A 26,105-nucleotide genomic window follows, 5' to 3' on the forward strand; every position below is an offset into this window, starting at 1 on the left:
GGAAAATCTTTGACTTCCCTTTAAATCGCAGCTTGCTCACAGGAAGGCGTGCTGCCTGCACTCATAATGTGTTTTTTTTGTTGAATGTAGCGTCTGATTGTCTTTATTTCCTGGGTGATGACCTTATGACAGCAGGTCAAACCCAAACTATGAGTGATGGAATAGGCTGCACAGCTGGTCACAAAGAGAGAAAAGAAGAGGCCAGCGATGAGATTACTCATCATGATTAGCTCCTCTGTTAGTCAGCAACATTATATAAATGGAAGGAACTCAGAGAACATTAGTCACACTTCCAATAACCATTACTGGTAAATATTTGAGATTTCTGCTGTTTTCCTATTATGTTGTTTTAATGCAGAAGTTTGTTTCAAACCTGCCATAAATATGCTGTAGTTATAAAACCAGATGTATAAACTACACGACTCAAGATCATTTAAAATGGGATGTGAACAAAAATTATATTATCACGAATGTATTGAAGAAAATGTAAAGACGTACAAATATGCTTTAAAGAAAATCTAAAACCTCAGTTCTGGTATCTGCACCCATCTGCGCCCTATTGGCAGTGACTCATGGCTAATAGGGAGGAGATGTGGGAGTCGCACAGGTCAAAGGGACTTGTTGGTTATGCAAACAGCAGGAAACATCTGCCAAAGGAGGTGAAAGAGTAGAAACCTACAAAAATGGGACAGTTAGGATGCCATTCTCAGTAGTAATCCTGGTGTGTGCCTCCATATTTGAATATTTTCAAGTCTTTGTGAAAGCACTTTGCTTTTTGAGTTTCTCTTTCTTTATAAAACATCCTTGAATATTAACTTTTTAAAAGTATATTTTCAAGAAAATCAGGCCTTCAGCTACAATTTGTGAGACGACAATAAACCGCACACAGTCGAAGGACTGCGATGATTCCTCAAAAGTAGCTGTCTGTCAACTAAGAAATCTATAAGGCATTTAAGAGGACAGAATCACAGCTTCTAAAAACCAGTTTAAGCTTCAAAATGCACAAAATCACTATTCAGAGAGAGCAAACCAGACAGAACGGATTTGAAGTGAAGTCAGTCTGGTGTGGTGAACAGAGAGTTTCTAAACACTTTGGCTCAGCTGGATATATAAACAATAAGAGAAGGAGGACTCTTTAAAAATCGATAGCTTCAGTTATTTAAGCTGATCTCACTCCTTCTGTTCCTGTGACTCAAACAAATAGGTTTGACCTGCCATTCATACTTTCTTACACTGACACCACTTTAAAACAAGGTTTCCATGATGTCTGTTAACGTCCTTGTAAGATGGACTTCCACACACACAATGTTTGTGCTCTTGGATATCAGTTTTTTATAATTACACGCACATATAACGACCCACAGTCTGTTCGGCGCCGGTCTCAGCTCTCCATTCTCATGCCAGTCTCTCGCTTCACTATAAAGGTGAAAGAGATTGTCATCAGTTCAAACGCCACCAGCTGTGGCCCCACCAGCCTCTCCAGCACCGCCCCCTTGAGCTCACTGTACTACCTCGCCCTTGCAGCTGAGCCAGGGACCACACCTCCGCAATAGACCTGTTAAATCTTGTCTCATGCCTCGTCTTCACCTCTTCTGCTGTCATCTGTAGTGGGAGGGACTAAGGAATAGAGTTAATTATGTGCAATCTAACGAATGACAAAGTCGCATGTTTCTTGGCAGACTTGGGAACGCCTCAGTGTTTCCCTAAAGGAGCTGGAGGAGGAGAGGACCGTATGAGTGTCTGTGCTCAGTCTGCTGCTCCTGCAACATTAATGAAAGTATGAATAAAATATGAATTTGTGAATAACTTTTCAAGTGATTTCTGAATGTTCACTTTTACTTCTACCATATCGGTTAAATGCTGCCTCCTGGTGTCCTGTGATCATGACGTCATCATGAAATGATCACAACAATAAGTATTTTGTTGTCAGTTATAACACCTACAGCAAATAATAATTAATCAAACAGACCATTAAACAAAATCTGATTTCAGAAGCTTTTATTGATTTATCTTTGTTCTCAGCTTGAAGACAGAATAACATTCATATTTAATGACATTTGTAGTATATTTGCTAATTCTCACCAATCACTAACTGCTGTATCTTTACTCATTTCTCTAAATTATCATGAATTCTGCCAATCCTTTGTTTGTTTCTCTATTTTACATTCTTTGTCTTACTGTTCAGTGTCATCATTTTACTCTTTATTCCTTACTGTGAAGCAATTTGGTGTACCCCCTGCTTTTAAACGTGTTAAAGTAAGTAAAATGATATTGTATTGTATATATATATGTGAACACAAGACTGTTAAAGCGCTATGAATAATTTGCAAAAAATTATTTACATTTCTTAACAAATATTTCTGTCAAAGTGTGAACTAATAAATGAGCAGAAATGTTTCCAGCAGCTGCTTTACTTTAACTTTGTTTCATCGTTTTCATCATCTTTACTTAGATTAAATCTATGAAAATCAGCGTGTGAATTAAGAAACCTACGAGACATGTAAGAGGACAGACAGTCACTGCTTCTAAACACTGTGGTGCAGCTGGAATATACAAACTATAGTGGGAGGACTCATTAAAGATTAATAGCTTCAGTTATTTAAGCTGATCGATTTTCTACATGTTTATTTGAAAACATTGGAGGACACAGCAGAGTTCCCTGTGGTGGTGAAAGAGAGAAGAAGAATTGGTGAAAGAAGATGAAGAAAAAAGAAAAGAAGAAGAAAAGAGAAGAAAAAAAGAATTAATAAATGAGCAAAAAATACTAGGGTCTTGTTTCCTACAGCTTTTGCTTCATCGTTTCCATCATCATCATTTAGAAATCATTGGAGGACACAGCAGAGTTCCCTGTGGAGGTGAAAGAGAGAAGGTGAAGCACCATTAGACAGATACACACAGTGTCTTTTTATTACCTATATTATAATCTTCACACTTTTGATAGAAAGTCACTGCTGGTTTTTCTAAACTTTGTGTCCACATTTTTTTTTATAAATATTTTGTTTCTCACATTATTTATTTTCCTTTTAAGCCACTCGGTGTTTGGTCTGAGGAACAATGCTCTATTTCCACGTGTTTTGACCCTGGAAGAAAAAAACAGAAGGATAAAGAAAGAAGTTTAGAGCGAAGAAGACAAATCAAAGGATTAGACATTTTCACTTTATTGTTAACTGAACATGTGCAGGGTCCATTTTGCATTATGCTGTGAGAGAACAGCTCAGGTTTCCTCCAAGCTCATAAGCACAAACTCACAGATTCCCCAACGTCACCACATTAGAAACAATCACAGAGCAAACAGTAGTGCTGTATGTTAGAGAGGGGAACATTTATCTGCTACATCAAGGTTTCAGTGCAAATCTCATTTTCATTGTTGTGTTTGTGGATTTTTAATCAAGAACTAATTTCTACATGTTATTTGGTTTCAATGTATTTAGAAGAAGTTCTACTTACACATAGCCATGAAGGCAGCCTGGTCTGTTGTCTTCAACACAGCTGTTGATGTTTTTGGCCCATTTAGGTGTAAACGTGGTTCTTGCATTTTGGTTAGAATGATCTTTATAGCAGACATTTCCCACGTGGTCAGCCCCTGCAGCACATCATCACACACATTGTGATTATTCTTCAGAGCCTTTCAGATATCATGGACAATTAAATAAACAACTCTCAGATGTTGTATGAATAATTTACTGATCCAGTTATTATGTGTAATATGAAAAATTACATAATTGACAAAAATACAGCTGGATTTAATCAGTCATATAAAATGTAGAGTTGCATTTTAAATGTATCCAGAAACAGCTGCTCTGTTACAGTCTGTGATAGTTTTAGTCTCTTTTCACACAGTTAGTTCACAGTTAGCAAGTTGCATTAAGGACAGATAGATTTCTAACCAGGTTGAGAAACAGACTTTTAGCTGGTGTTACTGAACTTTGACAACAAAACAAACTCCAGAAATAAAAACTACCTGATACAGAGATGAGCATCACCACACTCAGGGAGATCAGAAGAATCAGGCGGCTGGTGGAGAGACTCGAACACATCTTCAGACGCTGAAAGGCACCAAATCTGAGTCTGGATCTGAGCTGTGAGCAGGTTTGTTACCAGCTGATGAACTTGTCAAAGTGTCTGAACTGTAGTTTGTCACAGAAAGAAGAACTGCATTATTTAAGCAGACTATTCTGAGGTCATCATTTACTGAGAGACCAACAAACACCCATCGACAAGCACATCCACAAGGTTATTTAGTGTGTCCTTTCATAGTCATTAAGCCCTTTATGTTATTCATACGCAATCTAATCTCAAATCATGCAGGAATAAATTCAGAATAAAGGTGACAAGAGGTCAATATCAGAAAATATATACAGAACTTTTTTATTAAACCATTTGTAATAAAATTATAGTTAAAATGAGCCTCATATGAAAAGAAAGAGTAATGGTACCAACAGGAATCCTTTAAGCTTTTTTAGTCACAAACACACAATAGAATAAACACAGTCACACACAGGCAGGTATTACATGCACTAAACATCTGGAAACAGGAGAAACTCAGAGCATCCTGTCATCATTTCATGAACACAGGGGTAAACCTCAATGAGGTATTAAGCCTCCACTCAGGGATTGTACTTTGCCCGGCTGTCGTATTGCACCATGCCAAACAAAATAACTGAAAACATGACTGTAAACCCGAGACCATTGACCTGACTCAAATAAGTAGAATGGAAAGAAGTAAGAAGGGAGAAAAGTGGAAAAACAATATCACACACAGAGGCCATCCTACAGTTTGGGCTGCATACCTGTACCAGTATATATTTACAGTTCACAGTTTTTACAGGACATTTCACACCTTAAGCTGAATGATTCACCTGCCACACAGCGTGGTTCATTTCTTGTTAGTCAGTACTGACAAAAACTAAATGCAAAAAATACAACACACAGTTCATTTCAAATCTTCTTTCAGTTTCATGATCCAAAACATCAAAACATTTGCTTTGTTCCTCGTCTTTCTTTTACTGTGAGCGTGCTCCTGAATGCCAACCAGCCTTATCTAAATGTTATACTTCAGCACTCCTTCCATAAGTACACACAGTATGAGCCACACTCGTGCTATATTCTCACAGGATGATACAAGTTCTAATTTTCAGTTTCATATTGCTTACCAACCAACAAGGATGATCTGATATCCTCGTGTTGGTGTTGTTCCCAGACCATCATGAAAATGTTGTTCCAGGTTCAACATTGCAAGTGACCAATCAGAATGTTGTGACGTTATTCTTTTGCGCGCCAAGCCATTCGTGCATTTATGAAATTCCAATGTTGCAAGGACAATATCAGTTCTGCTTACTGTTTATTAAAGGGTTACGGTTAGGGTCAGGGTCCGTTGATCGGCGGACAGAGGCGGTTTCACGCAGCTTAAGTACAGTTTTTTGTTTTACGCCGGTTTTTCCCGAAGTCGCAAAAGTATGACGTCACAACATTCTGATTGGTCACTTGCAATGTTGATCCTGGAACAACATTTAGTATGATGATGTGGGAACAACACCAACACGAGGATCCACACACCACATCTGCTGACTGCGACGCCTCTGTGATAGAACCGCGGAGAAAGAGTGAGCGCCCGCTGCTTTACACTCCCTTCAATCCCCTGGGTCCTAAAGCCTTTCTGGTAAAATCTCAAAACAATGATTCTGTTCATCTGCACGTAGTGTTTTCAGTGGGAGAAACATTTTTTCACTCATCCAAGTGAATTTTTCAGTCTCAGCTGATGAAGGTTTCCTGACATAATAAACAGCACATTTACATAATGACTGAAACCAGCACCACTGATTAACAATGGGACATGAGGTCAGTTCGAGTCCTGCATTGCTGTGTAGCTGTTTTGCATAGAGTAGTTTTTAATCCTCAGACACACAACCATTGACAGAGTGTACGAGGCACAAAAGCACAAGTTACTATCGTTACTTTGGAGATTATATAGATGTTTCCCTTTTCTTGACAAAATGTCATCATACAACATGTTGCCCAGTCTCAAACAAATGCCTCCTCCACTCCTGTTATGAGCAACTGTGACAATCACATTCAACTCCTCCCAAGATATTGATGCATCATTAGTCTGAAGCACTTACATGATTTCCTCCAGAAATAAATCTGTATTATAATCATCATCTGCTTGGGGCGACCGTGGTTCAGGTGGTTGGGAAGCTCATCTGTAAACGGGAGGTTACAGATGAGGCTCGATCCCCCTGCTCTCTCTGTCCTGGTCGTTGTGTCCTTGGGCAAGACACTTCACCTACCGCCTACTGGTGTTGGTCAGAGGGGCCGATGGCGCGATATGGCAGCCTCGCTTCTGTCAGTCTGCCCCAGGGCAGCTGTGGCTACAACTGTAGCTTGCCTCCACCAGTGTGTGAATGTGAGAGTGAATGAATAGTGGAATTGTAAAGCGCTTTGGGTGCCTAGAAAACCGCTATAAAAATGCAATCCATTATCTAAGGCTTCATCAATTAAATTACCCAAACTCCCTCTAACCCTGGCTGGAACATGGTCTAGACTATCTACAGCAATCGTTCTAAAATCAACACGCTGCTGCAGTTCTCTGGAATTAAAATCAGGTTTATCCTTAGTCCTAACCCCACCACCCCTCTGCACAGTGTCAACTTCAATCACATTATCAGCATTGTCAACTGATTCAAAATGATCACTAGAAGATGCTAGAAGATCATCAAACATCAAAATGACCTGCGGCTCTTGAACATCAGTATCACCCTTTGCTTCAAAATGATCACTACACTGTACAACCTCATTAGTTACCAGAACTTATGCCTCAAAAAACCAAGAAAGCTTGTAATGCTGTTAAAATCAGCCCAACTTTTATGTAAAAAAGTCTACCAGCCAACATACTGGACACTGTTCTGCTGAACAACAAACAGTTATGTTGCCATCATTGTTAGAATCTTACAGTGAAACAAAGGCTCAGATTTAATTATCCTGAAACTAAGTTAAGGCTTTCCACAACTTTGTTTTGCAAGTTACATTATTTATAAAATCAAAATAAAATGTATTTACGGTTCAGCCACAAGTGCAGTCTCTAGATCACACAACACATTTGTTTTGTATTCAAACACAGAAGCTTGGTATATTTTAATATTTCAGGGATTGCTTGTTTCCAGTCGTGGCATTACTGCTCAAATGACTGTCGTGGATTTAGGTGATCCAAATGTAAGTGCAGAAGAAAGTCTTTAACAGAACATAACTGTCAGAGTGATAATTTAGGATTGTCACTTGTATTTGGAAACATATCATCATGTATGCTTAGAGATATATAATCGTTTGTATGTTGATAAAATGTCTCATCCTTATTTAGGTCTGCTAAGGGTCTGGGTGCACCATGACGGGGGAGGACGTTCACTCCCTTCTGTTGTTCTGGCATAGCTCATACACATTCACGGGAAGGTTGCATCTTGTTTTGTGATATATGGTCTGGCGGAACACACACTCTATATCTGTCTAGTTACAACAGTCTTTTTTCTTAGTTGGGCTGCTGCAAGGGAGGCTCCTGGCACCGGGCATATTGGGAGTTGCATCTCTTTGCAGACAACATAGTAAAATATGGTTAGGCCTGTCTGAGCAGGTTTCACCGGGTCATATTTTGACTCACACATAGAGGCATATACTCTGTTTACACACACATGCCCGTTTGAAACTGTCACATGTTGATGAGACTAGAGATGGCACGATACCACTTTTTTATGTCCGATACCGATACCGATATCATAAATTTGGATATCTGCCGATACCGATATGAATCCGATATAGTGTTTTTTAATCAACAAAACTGTTTTTTAATATCTTGCTGCATTTTGTATAAGTTCATACTCAAGTTTAAAACAACAACTACACTAAAGCTATTCTGTTATACCTGTATGCAAAAAAAATATTTCATAGTTCAGCAATACTGATCAATCTAATAAACTTAAACCTACACCATCCTCCCTATTCTGGTATTTTAAAGAGTACTTAGCGTAAATATTAAGCAACCTAACTAATAGGGTTCCAACTCCCAGCAACAACAAAAATAAATAAATAAAAAATAGGGAACCACCCCTCACGCTCCACCTCATGATAATTAATCGACGTAGTCAACCTTAATTTGATGCAGTGTGAAAAAAAAATGCACAGAAATCAATTATTTTTCAAGAAATATTAAATAGATTCAACATCTTTCTTCAACAAAATTGCAGACTGCACAGATGGTACCTTCCCAAAGGAAAAAGTACCATAGCTTACTAGGGTATATATATTAGACTTAATAGTTACTATATACAGTAATTGACTTCTATTCCTTTTACATCAAATTAAAACTTTGGGTGTCAGATAATTATTTATTAAAAGCTAGACATTTTAAATGAGAATAAGAAAGAAAAGTATGTCTTTGTGCCCCCTTTTCCCTGTTAATGCCCTATCGGCCCCCCTGGCTAAACTTTGCTAGATCCGCCCCTGCACAGTTACCAGCCGTCAGCTAGAAAAAGATCCTGGAGTAGAAAGTAATAATAACTAAATTCTAACAACAGCTTATCAAGCTTAAACGTGCTGCTGTTGTTCAGCCGCTGGTTTCCTCTTTCTGGTGCAAAGTGGGCCAAAAACAAACAAGAGAGACAGACTCGCAACAGAAAAGCCGATCAGCTGATCATTAAGCCGTTTCATGATTGAAGTAGCAGCAAGAAGAGGCAGTCGCTTGTTAAGCTTAAGGCAGGAATGCTTTACAAACATTCAGAGATGGACTTACACACTTGCTTTACTTCTCTCGGGGATAACTTTGTCGGAGATGAAATGCCAGGTTGCTAGCGAAGCTCCAAATGCTATCCAGACCACCGACAGGTCCCGCATGCCACAGCCGCTCTATCACGTGATGCATACTGCTCCGACGTGCTAACGTTCTGAGGTGAGTTACAGTGTGTTGCAAGTTTTGTGAGGTGCTTTCGTGATATTTAATGGATCGGATTACATTTTTTATTGTTCTCCGATATCCGATCCAGTAATTTAGGTCAGTATCGGACCAATACCGATACGTAATATCGGATCGGTCCATCTCTAGATGAGACTATGCATATTCATGTAATTGCAATAAAAGGAGCACTAACGGGAGTTTCTGCAGACACTCTGACGTGGTTCGAGTGGAAGGAACAGCGCTTGACCTCAGTTGGCCTCCCTCGTGCGTGATCACACGAAGAGCTGTGTTTTGTTTTGCTGCTGCAGTTGATTGTCTAATTGTTCCAGCAGGGTTTGTACTTAGATAAACCCAACAATAACTTCCCTTAAGTGCAGTGACAGTGGATGTGGGTTGGAGATGCAATGAGCTTGAACCTGCAGGTGACCATCTTCACTGACCAACCATCTGTGACAGAGGACTCATCTCCTGCTGCTGTCCTGCAAGCAAACAATCGTGTTTTTTAGAGCACCAACTTATTTGCTGTCTTAAAACCTTTTGTTCTGCATTTGCGATAGAACAGACTCCAATTTAGACAATCTCAGGCTCCCTCCCCACCGGAGTGGTGACCTTGAATGTCCCGCTTGTCAGTCTGGATAGCCCTGAGCACCACCTGACATACAATAATGTTGTGGAATCTTTTTTTTTTTAAAGGGGCTGTGCAATCATGGCCAATAACTTTTCATTCTGATGATCTCCAGAATAATTTAGGGACAAAACAAATTTCAATGTTCAAACACCTGCAGACTTCACTATATACAGTGTAGACAGTGTGGTCTCTCTAAACTAAGTTTGTGGGATATGATCTTTCAAGAAGTATTTTTAGAGATAATCAGGCCTTTAGCTACAGTTTGTTAGACAACACTAAACCGCACACAGTTTAAGGACTGCAATGATTCCTCAAAAGTAGTTTTCATTATGAAAATCAGTGTGTGAATTAAGAAATCTAAAAGGTGTTTGTGACCCGCAGGAGGTACCTATTTCAATAGTACAGAGCTGCAGGCACACAGTCAGTTAAAAAGGGTTTCATGTTAATACAAAATAAAATTAACCATGTAACAGTAGTACCTAAAACAATTAAAAGCTTTACTTTATTAAATACGGTTAAAACTATAAAACTGTATCACAGTATGCGAGAGACAGGATAAGCGACAGTGAACTTGATAAAAACAAATCAACATGTGACACACATTAAAAAGGAGGCAACTCACAATTAAACCCCGACTTGGCAAAAAACTTTAAAAAGGTAAATCATCAGTGTCATCTCCCCTAAAGCTCAAGAGCGGCAATGTGTGTGGCATTGATTGATTATTTGTGTTTTATGGTGTTTTAGTCTTAACTTTTTATTATATTTTGTTAGGTTTTAAAGGTTGCCTGTGTGTGTTTGTTCCTTTTTCTCTGTTTATCATTTACTGAGTTGTTTTGTGTTTTATGTTGCTTGATTTATAGGTTTCTTTTATTTTGCTTTAGTGAAGGCACGGCCGCTTGCTGTGGGGGCTAGGGACGTGTGGTGGAATTCCCTCTGATGCATATGAGTGTACACACTGGGAAACAAGTATAACACACAATTTAAGTTACAGAAAGACTGCACGGTAGAGTAATTGGTGGCACCCTTGGGCACTCCGATCTGTAGGTTGCCTCCCCAGGTGGCCGGTCTCCACCATTTTGATTAACTATTTTATTGAGCTGCTATTTTTAACTAGGGCAGCACGTGGCAGCGAACCTTGTTCTTTTAAGTAATGTTTGTGTCTTAATGAAATGTCTTAATCTAAGGTTTGGTATTGCTAATCCTGCTATTTAAGTCGGTTTCTTATCTGCGGCTCTATATTGGTGGTAGTTTCTCTAATAAGTTGTCTTCTATGAAATTGACTTGCCAAACCTCTGCTTGTTAATGACGAGCCTGTGTGCCTTTTGTTACTGTTACAACGTTTAGACTGGCTGTTGTAATCTCTCCTGGGGTGTACTCCCTCCCCAGGTGGCACCCTTAACACTATTTAGTTACCTTTACCAGTTTTCCTCCTTCACACCACCACACATACAATAATAATAATAATAATAATGGATTGGATTTATATAACGCTTTTCAATGCACCCAAAGCGCTTTACAATTCCATTATTCATTCACTCACATTCACACACTGGTGGAGGCAGCTACAGTTGTAGCCACAGCTGCCCTGGGGCAGACTGACAGAAGCGAGGCTGCCATATCGCGCCATCGGCCCCTCTGGCCAACACCAGTAGGGGAAATGTCTTGCCCAGGGACACAACGACCAGGACAGAGAGCCCGGGGATCGAACTGGCGACTTTCCGGTTCCAGGCTTTCCAACCTCCTGCGCCACGGTCGCATACAAGAGCCCATCAAGAACTATACAAACAAAAACAACTGGGCTGACTGCAATTTCATACGAATACATTTCAGGGCTGTAGCCAAATATTTGACTACACTGATACACATTACATTTTTTTAAATGATTTTGGTTTTTGCTTTGCTATTTTCTTTCAATCAGTTTTTCAACAACGTTTTCATGTTTTTAAGTTTAATTGAGGTGTATTTCCATTAACCATTTTTATGGTCACCACAAACATGCACCATATATATGTCTTTGGGAGGAAGCAGGAGTACCAGGATCATGCAAACTCCACACAGAAAGACAGTCCTGGATTTGAGGCCAGGACCTTCTTGCTATAAAGCAACAGTACTAACCACCACGCCACTGCAAGACCCTTACTGGCATCAAGCACTGTAGAGAAGTAGTTATTAAAAGGTGTGCGACTGACAGTGGTTTTACTAATACACATGTTATAAATAGAGTCATTGCAGACCTGAGCTTGTAAAGCTTTGCATGTTTCACCTCTGAAACATCTCATGACACAGCTTGAATACACACAGGACCAAATGTGTCTGAATTTCCACAAGAAATGACTTTGCACAGTCAACAATGAGCGCCATGGCAACAGTAGTGGTGATGAAAAACATAAACGAGTGGAGAAACAAATTTAATTTCTAATGCGAGTTATGGACATCACATGTTGGTGTATTTTGTCGGCAGCATAACACAGATTAAAACCATAACCTGACTGGTCAGCAAGAAAATGTAGCTTCTGTTGTGATGTCACTGTAAAATCACATATTTTATTCTAATATTTTAGACTCGTTTTGGCAAGACGGGATGTTACCTCAGCTTTAGAGCCACAGACACCTCTGGTATCATAACGCCTCCATCATTCAACATCAAACTGGATAAATCTGACAACAGCTTCCCATCTGACCTCTTCAAAGTTTTTAGTTATTGACTTATTTACTTATTTTATATACAATTTAATGAAGGCATGTAAAATGAATCCTTCATACAGTTTCATTTTGACTCTGATGAATAAACTAAATGTGGGACAAACACAGTGTTTGTGTGGGACAACAGCACATTACCAAAGCAGGGAGGCTGTCAAATATCTTATATTTTAATGCAATGTTTTAAATTCTCTTGCTAAGTCAATACAACAGGAAGAAAAGGAGGCTAAACTTTGTTGTTATGATCTCACACAATAGGCTGTATTTTATTCAGCTGTTCTGCCTGGTAACAGTCTTTGGGTTTCAGTAATGATGTGTCCATAGATCAACATGCCTTTTTTAGCCATTTCTGTATATTTTAGCAATTTTTAGCCAAGTATGACTTACAAATAATGTCACATCACATCATATTTTCCCTCAGTTTCTCAGATTATATTGCTGCATCATTTTCTTTGTGTTCATTTCCATCATATTTACCAAAATCTGCACAGCGTGTAACTTTCGTGACTTTCCCTGTGAGTCTCCGTGGGTATAGAATTAGACAGGCTAAACTTAATTTAAGTATAAGAAATGTTTCCATTCAGCTGCACTGACTAAAGCCAGACCTTATGAAAGTGCATGTCCTGCAGAGTCGGTCAAAATGTGGGACAGGGGGACATAAAATGTTGTGCAGCTGCGCTTAAAGAGGGACATCAGGTCACCCTATACAGATACAGGGTTCATGTTCCAGTGTCCTCATAAATGCACATAATGTACATGATCCAAAGCAACACGTTTCCTCAGTTTCCTCTTACGTGAAAGTTTTCTTTCATTATCAGCTTTTCGTTAATATTATTTGTAAGGATTAATAAAAATAATGGTTTTGCCTCAGCTCTGTTATGAACTGATTTCTACCTGTTATATTTTACATGTTAACAATTTGAAAGAAATGTGACACTGAGTCAGAACAGAAATTTCTCTGCACTGCCGCCCAGAAAAAAATCACCAAACTGCATTAGATTTTACTTTAAACATGATCCATATTTATTTAGAGTCACAAAGAACAACTTTTATTACTGTCATCTACAACAAATACAATAAATTAGGAATGATGTTGATGGCTTAAAGGCTAAAATAATAACTTACATAATAAATAAATAAATACATCTGCAAAAAGAATTACAATTAAATAAGTACAAAATGTTGTCATCAGCTTCTTTGCTCTGATGTTTTGTGGTCTCATTGTTGCTTCATACACTTATCACCGGAGGACATTTCAGTTCTCCCTGTGGAGAAGAAAACAGAGAAATATTTACAGTTAGAAATATTTTATTATTACTGTCTGTTAGGCTGATCTATAGTTTTGTCTTTCTATGTTACTTCACAGTGGGAGTCTGACATTATCATCCATCAGTTTCACACCAGCAGAGGCTAATCAGTGGCTTCCCCCTCCTACATTTTTAGAGGAGGTTTCCTTTCATCCCATATCTCTTTATAAAACACTGACTTCACTGGATGAGCCACAGCAGTTGTGGCCAAATCTAAAAATAGCTCATTTTTCTTAGAGAAAGAAACAGTGTGTTGGAAAGTGTGGGTGTGCAGATTTATTATGAAATGGCTGCAGCTAATGACACCCGATGATTGCTCAGCACAACAGTCACTACGTACTCTTTTACATAAGTGGAGTGCTTTTACTGACCCACAGTCAAGTGGGTAATAAAAGCTTTAACTTGAAAATATGTACTTTAATATAAAAAATCCTCTTATAAATTAACCAATAATGTTGTACACATTTTGTGACAAGACGTAACAGCAGTAATCAGCTGCCTTGTTAGTTAGTTCCTAATTCCATAGTTGAACTCCACCTCCACCATGCTGGGATACAGTTGGTGACAGTCGCCAACCTCGTGTGCATAGTGACACCAGCTCTCCTGCAGGTCCTGGTTAGAGCGGCCCAAACCAGTAGCTCCCAGTGGATTTCCAGAAAAGAACGTCTGCTGTCACCAGGCACAGTTTGAGATGATGGAGCTGGAGTTCATTCAACCGCAAGATGAGAGATTTGAGGCAGCTGAAAGACGCAGCGACTAAACTAGACGGGAGGGGATTTTCCAGTGATAAATTCACTGTAGTCAACGTATCGTGCTGACTATGATGGAAGATGGACGTTTGGCAACTTAGTTTAGTCGGGCGTTTCCTTTAGTGGAACTCAATCCAGTAATCTTGTTTGCAGAAGAGTCACTTTGAGCGATGTCACCTTTGACTCACCTTCTCTATTTTGTCTTTGAGCCACTCAGAATTTGGATCAATGCACCATATCTTATTTTTATGCCGCTTGTTGATGATGCTAAAAGCAGAAACACAAACAAGTGAAACATGTTGTTACATCAGTGTCTCAGTGCAACATGTATAATGTACTCGTTATTAACATGGAAAATTCAGAGTTGTGTTTAAATCTAGGCTTGCTCACAGGAAGGCATGTTGCCTGCAGCGATAGCGTGGTTTTTGTTCAAAGCAACTTTGGATTGTCTTTACTTCCTGGGTGATGACCTTGTGGCAGCACGGCAAATCCAAACTCTGAGCTGAGGAATGGGCTGCATGAAAAGAGAACAACAATGAGCTTAATCAGCATGACATGACACGAGTGTTATTGTAAGTATGAAATGAACTCATCAAATATTAGGAATACTGCTATTATTCATGATTATTAAATGTTCCTGAAAGACATTGATCATTTTCTCTTAATTTTGACATTAAATGATTCATTTCATTCAAGAGATTTTCTTAAAAGAAAAAGAAAGTGGGCTCTAGATCTTTACGTGACCCCTAGTTTCTGTTATCCAATAAAAAATTATTACAACTAAGCAAACAGGCATCAGGTTTCTCTTAAGAGGATCAAAACGTGAGATTTAACCTCTAAAAGTACATTTACTGATTGAATTGCTGTATTGAGGTTGTTTGCACTCACAATAAAACTGTCAAAACAATATTAAACATCTCTCTGGTTGCATTAAAGTTTGAGATACAATAAAGATAGTGTTTCCTTCTATATAGTGAAAACACTGCAAACACCATTAAAAGAAGAGCCGTACCTTTCTGCACAGAGACGAGCATCACGACAGGCAGACAGAGCAGGAAAATCCAGCGGCTGATGGAGAGAGTCGGACACATCTTCACGAGCTGAAAGGCGCCAAATCTGACTCTGGATCAGTGCTCTAAGCAAGTTTTTTAGGCTGACGCTTGTGTGATCTTATATACTGTAGTTTGTCACAAAAAGAGGAAATGTGGAAATTGAGCAGGCTATTCTGAGGAAATGATGTACAGCAACAAACACTCCCACTGTGTGTTCTTCATGTCTTTATATGTTCACGTTTGTTGTTTTCTTCTCCTTTCTTCAAACTGGCCACATGCTGCCATCATCACCTCTTACTCGTCATCACGCTCATAGCTAGATTGATAAATTGTGGCTGATGTGCAATCCATGCATGTATCATTTTAGCTCAATGACTACGTGCTGTTCAAAGTAGGCCGGACCTTGAACTTTGACCTATTTCTTCACCAAATAGGAGTTATCATCGAAGGGTTTTTCAGATCCACATTTTTAGCTTTGAACAGCAGAATCCAAAGCTTGACTGTGTGGTTGTAGCAAAGCCTCCAATGAAAGGGATTTTCTTATTGTCTATCCTTTTTTAGGTTTGTTCCTTTCAGTACACCACCCTACAGTTAAAGTTACATGTTCAGTGGACATTTTTGTAACTTTTTGACTACAGACAGAGCTCATTTAAAAGTATACATTTACAGAGTAAATCAGGCCGACAGTTTTCTGTCCGTAAGACATCACCAACTGCATAGAGCTGCCATGAAAACTGCTGTTTAAAATGAATTTTAAAAATCTATTAAGCATGTAAGAGCACAGTGTGTCATGCCTTTCCAGCCAATTAAAGCCTTAAAAACATAAAATCATTTACCAGAGTGCACACTACACCAGAAAAAGAGCAAGATAGGGAGAGAGGAAAGTGAAATGTAGTTGGGATCCAATTGATCCAAAGGAGAGAGCGGAGTTCTATGTTCCTACCCTAACCTATGGCCACAAGTTGGGGCCATAGTATTGAGTATTGACTGAAGGAGTAAGATCAATGATTCATGGATTTCATGGATCTGGGTTTTCCTGTATTCCGACAGAGGACCCATGTATCATCCCCAAACTGCTGTTTTGTGAGCTCTTGTTCTGTGCATTTGCCCGGTGAGCCCAATGGTTATTTACAAGCCAATGGTTTTGTTGTTTTTGTAACGGCATAAACAATGAAAGGTGGTGGATTGGCCAGATTGTGGCCGATGTGTAAAAATTACCGAATTGTTTGGTGGTGTCTGTGGCGAAGCTTCCACAGAGGCCAGCGGGTGAATGAGGGAAAGGTGAGGCAGGAGGAGGAGAGACTCGAGGCAGGTGTCAGGTGAACTAAACTTTAGGTAAGAAGTTATGACCTGCAGTCTATCTGGGTCAGATATAAAACAAGTTTAGGTGTAGCACGAAAAAAACCTTTTCTTTCTGATTCTCATTTAAAATATCACGCTTTTATTAATTATCTAAATCGTATAAACAAAGTTTTTATCTGATGTAAAATGTATAGAAATCATATATTCCAACAAGACAGTGCACATCACTGTCACAACAACGTTTGTTTTCATTCAAAGGCTTTATGGCTTTTCCTATAATACCTGGTAGGCCGGTCTCTACTCAAAACGCCATGGTCAATTTTTTTTACCGACAGATCCATACAGACCCAGTACTGGTATTTTTTCTTATGCAGATGAGGCATTATTTCTGTACCATTGTTTAATTCCAGAGGTTTTTAAGTTATTTTTTCTTGCACGTGTTGACATGTAAAAGCCAATGTGACATATTTTATTTCACAACTCATTAACTGCACAGAGAAGGCATCGTTTAAATATGTTAAATATGTTTCTTTAAGCAAGCTCATCAGACAAGCTTTAACATGAAATACAATAAAGCTAAACTAGAAACACAAACATAAAAGTAAAAAATAAAACAAAACCAGGAAACAGAACCTGAATAATACCAGAAGGACAGCAGAAACACACAGTCCAGTGAGGGTTCAACACAACAACTGAGTTGAGAGTGACGCGGGAATGCGACACAGCAGGAGAGCAAAGCTGGGAGTGATCAGACCTAGACAAAGGAAGCAAAGCAGAATACTTTAACAAATGACAGACTGTCAAAGTAAAACAAGAAGTATAACACAGAGGTGCAGACGTGACACTGATATTGTTTATCAAAAACTTTGTAGCGTCCCCACAAACCACATCTGTGTCACTTCTGTAGGGAGAAACAGTGAGCACCCACTACCACCTCTGCTTTATACCCTCCCTAAAATCCCCTGGGTCCTAAAGCCTTTCCATTTACACTATGTTCAGGTTTGTTGCATCAAATTTAAACTCAGCCCTGTGTCACACGCTGCCAACATTACCTCTTACATGTCATCACATTCATAGCCAGATTGATAAACTGTGGGTTGACTTTTCAGTTTGATAACCACCAGCGTGTGACCGCTTACTCTGATTGCTTATATTAAAGTAAGAAAAACAAAATATGGAAAATAAATCCTCTAAAATATTCTTACCAAATTGGCTCTTTCTTCTGAAGACATTCACCTGGGACAAATCAAGATTTGAAAAAATAAAGATTAACTCACATCATCTGTTTGACCGGAACCACTAAGGTCTACTTGGATTACGTGTACAGCTAGCAGAGGTGGGTCTGAGAGCAGTCTTCCTGACTTCATGTGAGAGGTCAGTGTGTCACAGCTTCTAAAAATCAGTTTCAGCCTTAAAGTGTATAACATCACAAATCAGACTCTGCAAGAGAAGAGAGAGCAAGCAAGAAGGAAGTGCTGAGTTAGACTGTGTGTGCTACTCTGTTTGTGGGTAACAGAGCCGAGTCTGACAGCAAAGCGATTAATTTACTGGTTGATTTATGTTCCTACCCTCACGTTTGGCCACATGTTGTGGGTAGTGATTGAGTGTGAGATCTGTTATTCGGGGGGTTTCCAAGAGATTTAGAACTGACAAACTAAAACGGTTAAATGTCAATAAGTCTTATTGTAACTAATGAAACTGAGAAAGGGAACGTAAAGGATTGTCCCTCAGGAGACAGATTCAGTGTTTCCTGATGCAAGGACTCACAGACAGATGGTTCATTTATTCAACTGCATACTTTTCCCAGTTCTCCAAGATAAGCTCATCCAAAGCTCCTTTATAAAGTCCAAATCCTCTTGGAATGTGTTGCAAATGTAAAACTCTCTAAAACTCAAATGTATTAATCATACACAGACACACTTGATAGAGAGGGATGGTAGAGATCAACACCTGGAGGACAAGGAGGACTAGAAAGAGTAGATCATAGTTTAAAGCAGAAGAAACGAGCTTTGTCTAATAGGTGTCTGGACTCATCCTCAGATCATTCAGGTGTTCACAGCAAAACTGATAGTGCCCACATCTAACAGAAAGAACTGAGGTTGTTTGAGCAGCTGACTAAGACACTTCCTTGGTAAGGTGTTTCTGGCCATGAATAGGAAAACTCAGAATATAACAAATCATAAACACAGAACACTACAGCAACATGAAATCACAGACCAAGAAAGGGTATTAGCAACAGTGCTCCATGTTGAAAGATGTCACAGTTCCTAACACCTTTAATAGACTGAGAAAGTGGGAAAGTGAGGCACTCTTGAAGTATAACTGGTTTCATTCAGTGGGTATGATTCAGAAAAGGTCACTTTTAACTGGCATCACCTTAAGACAAGTTTCCAAATTTAGGATGTCCCAGTCTGTTACATCTCCTCTCCCCTGTCATGACTCTTCAGCTGTGGCCCAAAACGTCGGCTGCATCCTCTGGAGACATCATGGTCATGGCTTCCTCTGTCATTTAATACTCTTTATGACCCTTCCACCTGCTTTTTAAACATACATTTTCCCCTGAGTTCAAATGATTTATTAATACAGTTTTGAAATGGATAATCATGTATTTTGTATGTGATCAGTGGCGTATTAAAGATTACTAAAAAAAAAAAAAACAGTAATCTTAAGCTAAATTATGGTGTATATTTGTTGAAAATGACAAAGAATAGAGGTGGTTTTTGTGGTGACCACTCATTAAAAGCTGTTAAAAACAAAAGTCATAGAGGAAAGTACTTTCAGATTTGACCACAAAACTGGGTCACCCATTAATTGCAGATGGTTGTTGAAAGGAAACCCCCATAAAGTTACATGTAGGAGGTGCAAACCACTAATAAAATCAACACCCGCAGGTTAACATGAACGAAACTGATCACGTCACAGAGAGTCCCTGTGCTCGGTCTGTGGAAAGCCCTTCCACAGACCAAGGGAACATCTCTCTTCCTCTCTCCATATATATATATATATATATATATATATATATATATAGTTTGAGTCCGTTCAAGCAGGAGATGAGAGATTTGAAACAACTGAAGAACGACACTAGCAAGATTAATTAGCACTTCCCCTGCCGGTGGCGGACTCCCTCAGGTATCGGTGCGTTGGTGGTTCTTTGTATCTGGGGGTGGGCGTCCGGGTACACACCGGCTCACTCCTTGGCGGCCGCTTATTGGGGCTCGCTCGGGCCACTTCGGAGGTGGGGTGCCCCCGGCCTCTCGGCCTGGGGCTCGGTCACTCAGGCACAGCTGGCTGCTGGCGGAGCTCAAGGGCGCGTCACTGCAACTCCCCCTGGCTTCTGCTCCGCGGCTGCTGAATGAGCCCTCATCTGGGACTCTCCTTAGCTCTTACTGGGACAGTGGCGCAGCTGCCCCTCTGTGGGTCTTCCTTGGTCTCTTGTGTTCTGGGGGCCTCTGGATGTCTGGAGTTTTGATCTCCTCCATACCTGCTTGATACCATAGAGGACAGGGCTGTGGCTCCCCACACTCTATAGCAGATCATTACATGGAGAAACCTTACATGGAGAATACAAGCATGCTGATCCACACAGGTATGCACACAGGTGTACACATGGGTATTCACAGATGCGGACTACAGCTTTCTTGGCTGCTGCCTCAAAGCACACTGTGCGCTGTCTATCTTGCGTGCTGCACAATATCGTTTATTATTTAGTAACTATTGATATCTACTGCTAGCTAGTTTATTGTGATGGTGCTTTTTTTTTTTTTTTTTTTTTTTCTATTATTATGTTGCTCTTTGTTGTTTGCTGTCTCCCCTGTTTTTTTTTTGTTTTTCTCTCTCTCCATACAGGTGACCCAGGAGTTGTTTTTTTTTTTTGTTTGTTTGTTTGTTTGTTTTTTCTCTCTCTCTCTTCCCCCCCTTCTCACCGTCTCTTCTCCCCTTTGGTTTTCTTTCTTTCTCTCCCCCTCTTTCTTTCATTCTTTCCCCCTGTCCTAAAAAAAAAAAAAAAAAAAAGGATGACAAAGGATGAACTGAAGCTCCGCCATCACGTGATGTCACATGCTGCTGTTTCTGATGTCACTTCCAAAAAAAAAAAAAAAAAAAAAAAGATTAATTAGCAGGGAGGTAATTACAGTAATTACATTTTTATATTTTGTCTCTCAGTGATTCAAAATCACTGAATCATACCTGTTTGTTATCCTAAAAGCAGAGACACAATACATGGCCTAAAATATTAGGCTCTTTGGCTCTGCTAGATATACAAACAATAATAGAAGGAGGACTCTTTAAAGATCAATAGCTTCAGTTATTTAAGCTGATCTCACTATTTCTGTTCCTGTGACTCAAACAAATAGGTTTGACATCACATTATTCTTTCTTACACTGACACCACTTTCACAAAAGTTTCAAAGATGACTGTTAAGATCCTGTTAAATCTATAGTTATACCTCCTCTGCTGCCATCTGCAGTGGGAGGGACTAAGATGTGAGGAGTGGAGTTAATTATCTGCAATCTAAGGAAGGACAAAGACGTATGTTTCTTGGCTGACTTGGGAACGCCTCAGTGTTTCCCTAAAGGAGCTGGAGGAGGTGGCTGAGGAGAGGGAGGTATGGGTGTCTTAATCAGTATGAATAAAATATGTATTTGTGAATAACTTTTCAAGTTATTTCTGAATGTTCACTTTTACTTCTGCCATATCGGTTAAATGCTGCCTCCTGGTGTCCTGTGATCATGACGTCATCATGAAATAATCACAACAATAAGTATTTTGTTGTCAGTTATAACACCTACAGCAAATAATAATTAATCATACAGACCATTAAACAATCTGATTGCAAAAACTTTTTTATTCATTTATCTTTGTTCTCAGATTGAAGACAGAATAAGAAAACTTCAAACATTCATACTTAATAAAATTTGTAACAATTATAAACAAAACTGTTTTTTAAAGCGCTATCAGTAATTACTGAGAAAAGTCAACATTTCTTAATAAATATTTCTGTTAAAGTGTGAATTAACAAGCAAAAAATACTAGGGTCTTGTTTCCTACAGCTTTTGTTTCATCGTTTCCATCATCTTCATTTAGAAATCACTGGAGGACACAGCAGAGTTCTCTGTGGTGGTAAAAGAATGAAGGTGACATGAAAAGAAGAAGCACCATTAGACAGATACACACAGTGTCTTTTTATTACCTATATTATAATCTTCACATATTTGCTAGAAAGTCACTGCTGGTTTTTCTAAACTTTGTGTCCACATTTTTATTAATATTTCGTTTCTCACCTCATTTATTTTCCTTTTAAGCCACTCGGTGTTTGGTCTGAGGAAAAATGTTCTTCCTGCACGTGTTTTGACCCTGGAAGAAAAAAACAGAAGGATAAAGAAAGAAGTTTAGAGCGAAGAAGACAAATTAAAGGATTAGACATTTTCACTTTATTGTTAACTGAACATGTGCAGGGTCCATTTTGCATTATGCTGTGAGAGAACAGCTCAGGTTTCCTCCAAGCTCATAAGCACAAACTCACAGATTCCCCAACGTCACCACATTAGAAACAATCACAGAGCAAACAGTAGTGCTGTATGTTAGAGAGGGGAACATTTATCTGCTACATCAAGGTTTCAGTGCAAATCTCATTTTCATTGTTGTGTTTGTGGATTTTTAATCAAGAATTAATTTCTACATTTTATTTGGTTTAAGTGTATTTAGAAGAAGTTCTACTTACACATAGCCATGAAGGCAGCCATGTCTGTCGTCTTCAAAGCAGCTGATGATGTTTTTTGCCCATTTAGGTGTAGACATGTTTATTACAAGTCTGTTAGAATGTGTTTTATAGCAGGTTTCCCCCACGTGGTCAGCCCCTGCAGCACATCATCACACACATTGTCATTATTCTTCAGAGCCTTTCAGATATCATGGACAATGAAATAAGCTGAACTCTCAGATGTTGTATAAATAATTTACTGATCTGTTAGCTGGTGTTACTGAACTTTGACAACAAAGAAATAAAAACTGTACCTGATACAGAGATGAGCATCATCACACTCAGGGAGATCAGAAGAATCAGGCGGCTGGTGGAGAGACTCGAACACATGTTGAGACGCTGAAAGGCACCAAATCTGAGTCTGGATCTGAGCCGTGAACAGGTTTGTTACCAGCTGATGAACTTGTCAAAGTGTGACAGCGGCTCATCTTATATACTGTAGCTTGTCACTGAATTAGGGGCTGTTTGGTGATGTATTTACACAAAAATAAACACTGATGGAAACACGACAACCACAGACTGCTGTGGTGAGCAGCTTCCTTCCTCATGTTTGTTTCAACAAACTTTGTTGAAATTTGTTGAACAGCTTAATGTGTCTGTAATTTGTTTAAACATGCTAATATGTATAGTAGTAGTATTAACATTACTAACAGCAGTAGTAGTGGTAGTAGAATCGTAGATCTTCAGACGACAGCCAGTACAAACAGATTATTTATTAAATACAATGTTGGACATGAAACACAAGTATACGAGTTTAACCGTAAACATAAGCTGCTGTAAAATCAATCCATTTAACACTGAAGGGAAACATTTTACTAATTATTATTTTTATTTTTGATATTTTTTCACAGTTTTCCAATAACACAGTTTTGTGTATTATGGGAAGCGATATTTCCAGAGCTGAGGGCAGCAGTGTTCAAATGGATTGTTGCACATCTCTAATAAACACATGGAGAATTAAATGCATCTGTTTGAATGAATGTTTTTGTTTCACTCTTTTGTTGACTTGTTGGAAACTTGCATTACTTTGTTTAATAGTGACAGGAAAGGTAAAGTTAGTTAGTTTATTACATACAGAGAAGTATTTTAATATGTTTTATTGATAAATGCTCCCTCGGTGTGTGGAAAGGATTTCCATTGGCTGAGCACGGGGACTCTCTGTGACGTGATCTTCCACCAGTTTCGTTCCTGTTGACCTGTGGGTGTCGGTTTTATTAGTGGTTTGCACCGCCCACATCTAAATTCATGGTGGTTTCCTTTCAAAGACATCTCAGAATAAAACAGTGACATTACTGGGTGACCAGCTTCTGTGGCCACATTTAAGAGGACTTTCCCTGTGACTTTGTCTTTAATAGCGTTTAATGAGTGGGCTTCACAGAAACTGCTTTTAGTAACTGTCAACAGGTACAGACCTTAAATTACACGCTTAAGATTACCATTTAGTAATCTTCACTACCACACTGATCATCCTGTGATGATTTATTTCCAAACTTTATTGAGTGTTTGAACTCAGGGAAAAGGTATGTTTTTAAAAAGCAGGTGGAAGGGCCATAGACAGTATTAATAGATAGAGGCCATGACTGTGATGTCATCTACTCGTTTCGAGACTCATTATGAAGCATCATCACTTCAGCCATCGTGGTGTGTTGAAACAGGCTGTGATAAGTGAAGTCATTAGCCAGAAAGCTTCGATGGGGAATCGTCATTTCTGACTCTGAGTGTTTACACAGTTTACAAAAATTTATTTTTTGTTCTACTCAGTATTAAATTAGGAACGTCTATACAACAGGAAGACTTTTGTCAACCAGATGGTTTGCCCTCTGGTGGCCATTAGAAATATGGCAATTTCAAGGCTCTACATTAGCTCTACTCTTTACCTGGACATCTTCAGTACTGGCTGTGGTTCCTCACTGTAGATTGGCAGATTTGAGCCCTGGTGATTTCTGGGTTGTTCCTTATCATCCTAATTAATTTCCTCTTAAAGCAAATGAATGACACATTTAAAGAATTTAAAGAATTTGTCTTTAAGTGCAATTGTTTGAACCTTTGACGTCACACTTTCTTATAAACAGCTTCACAAGTCATTCTAGAATATTGTAAATATACAATGCATTCCCCTGATTTTCCTGTCGTTCTCACCCATATGGAAAAGATATATATAAATCTTATAAAGTTTGTATCTGTCTTGTGTGGAACTTGTATGAAAAGCATACAAGAGTGAAAACAGATTTAAGATCCCTTGAAAAATTATATAAATGAAACTTTGTATGTTTTGGATACTTACTAAAACAATATATGAAAGTAATGAGAAAGTGGCCACTTTCATGAGTAAATCATATAAGCCTTATATGATTCACTATATGAAGTCTTTTATACATTTTTTCTATTTCTTTTCCATATGGGCAGTGAGATCAATCCAACGAGTACTATGAGGCCAAAAACTGGTATTAACAAACCTCGCACAGAAACAAAGAAGAATGAGAACTTAGAGATGAAGCTCCATCTCTCTCTCACACACATACTCAGGCTCAGCTGTGTTCCAAACACAGCGGCCAAACTAAAGTGTGAGCAGGCCTAAAAATAAAAAATAAAATAAACACTCACGAGGCATTTAAACACAACAATTACCTTTCTGTCTGAGACTTAAAACAAAAGGTGACATGGAAAAATCTTTGAAACACCTGCTGTTATAGTGGTCCTATATATTGATACTGTTGAAGTTTTAAATCTATAAAAGAAAAATTACACTGCACATGTCTACAAACAACAATGCCCTGGACTGTCAGTGGTCATGTCCACAGACCAGCTGGACCACATACGCTGTACGCTGCCTTTATCAACACCAGAGCTCTAGGCAGGTAGATGGGCCGTTCCCAGACTGCCAGCAGACTGCAAATGTGCTCTCCACACTGAGCCATAAATTATGGCTGTACAACTCATGCTACAAAGGATATTAAGCAAAAACATGTTTCAGGCATTGCAGTTGTCAAAATTGAGACAATACAATTAGAGAAGTCAGAAAGACCGATTCATGCATCTGAACAACCAGTTGACGCACTGGAATTAATGGAGGATTTCTTCTCCCGACTCGATCTGCCTACCATACCAACAAAACAACAGACCACCCCCAATGCTCCCATTTCTAGAGAGTGTGGGGATGAACAAAAAGTATTTTACCAGCATAATATAATCTGCAGTATGATCATTGCTTTAACAATGTAACAGATAGTTTTAAGATGGCCTTAAGATGTTTATGATGATGTTAACTTTGTATTTCAGGTGCAGTTATAACTATTTTATACATATTGCATATCTGTGCTTATTTGAGTTGATGTTCAGGTTCATTAATGGTTGTGAGCTTCATCGAGTGAGAGTGTCTAGATGATCCATGTTGAGGGAAAACTAGAACATAGAAGGAATTGCAGTACATGCTTACACAACAGTTCATTTTAATATCTTTTATATGTTCATATTCTTGTATTAAGCTTTAAGTAGGGGTTCTTGATTAAAACATTTATTTAGTAGAGGACACATACATAGTTTCAGTTGTTGCATATCAGAGTGGCTTCTGTCTCTCTGTCTGGTTAGAGGTCAGGAGCTAGTCGCGAGGTGAAACAGGGTGCAATTGTGGTTAGCACACAGACACACACTTGATTGAACTTTCACCTAG

General features: G+C 38.9%; 1 protein-coding gene across 7 annotated transcripts; it reads right to left on the reverse strand.

Annotated features, from left to right (window-relative positions):
* Nucleotides 1-1,981: 1,981 nt before the first annotated feature.
* LOC309714076 (uncharacterized protein) lies at nucleotides 1,982-22,860 on the reverse strand. Of its 7 annotated transcripts, none has more exons than XR_014278793.1 (5): nucleotides 8,781-8,930; nucleotides 3,962-4,127; nucleotides 3,448-3,583; nucleotides 3,008-3,080; nucleotides 1,982-2,847 (listed from the first exon to the last, which is right to left on the reverse strand). XR_014278793.1 is itself a non-coding variant. In XM_082546200.1 (4 exons), the coding sequence occupies exons 1-4, from the start codon at nucleotides 22,763-22,765 to the stop codon at nucleotides 2,812-2,814; spliced, it is 321 nt and encodes a 106-aa protein (XP_082402326.1). In that variant the 5' UTR covers nucleotides 22,766-22,860; the 3' UTR covers nucleotides 1,982-2,811. The 7 variants fall into 7 exon arrangements, 2 of the variants coding, with proteins under 2 accessions (XP_082402326.1, XP_082402327.1); XR_014278794.1 differs by having other exon boundaries at nucleotides 8,777-8,930; XR_014278795.1 differs by lacking the exon at nucleotides 8,781-8,930 and adding an exon at nucleotides 5,532-5,967 and having other exon boundaries at nucleotides 3,962-4,046.
* Between the last annotated feature and the right edge of the window lie 3,245 nt (nucleotides 22,861-26,105).

Source organism: Aulonocara stuartgranti (assembly GCF_965226115.1).
Source record: "Aulonocara stuartgranti genome assembly, chromosome: 9".
Taxonomy (NCBI): domain Eukaryota; kingdom Metazoa; phylum Chordata; class Actinopteri; order Cichliformes; family Cichlidae; genus Aulonocara; species Aulonocara stuartgranti.

What these genes read in the sequence shown, in the direction of transcription:
- LOC309714076 (XM_082546200.1), bottom strand. Translation starts at nt 22,765, where the DNA reads ATGTGTTCGAGTCTCTCCACCAGCCGCCTGATTCTTCTGATCTCCCTG. An exon ending in GGCTGCCTTCATGGCTATGT is followed by an intron (nt 3,081 to 3,447) that starts GTAAGTAGAACT and finishes TTTTTCTTCCAG; the next exon opens with GGTCAAAACACGTGGAAATA. An exon ending in TTAAAAGGAAAATAAATAAT is followed by an intron (nt 2,848 to 3,007) that starts GTGAGAAACAAA and finishes TCACCTCCACAG; the next exon opens with GGAACTCTGCTGTGTCCTCC.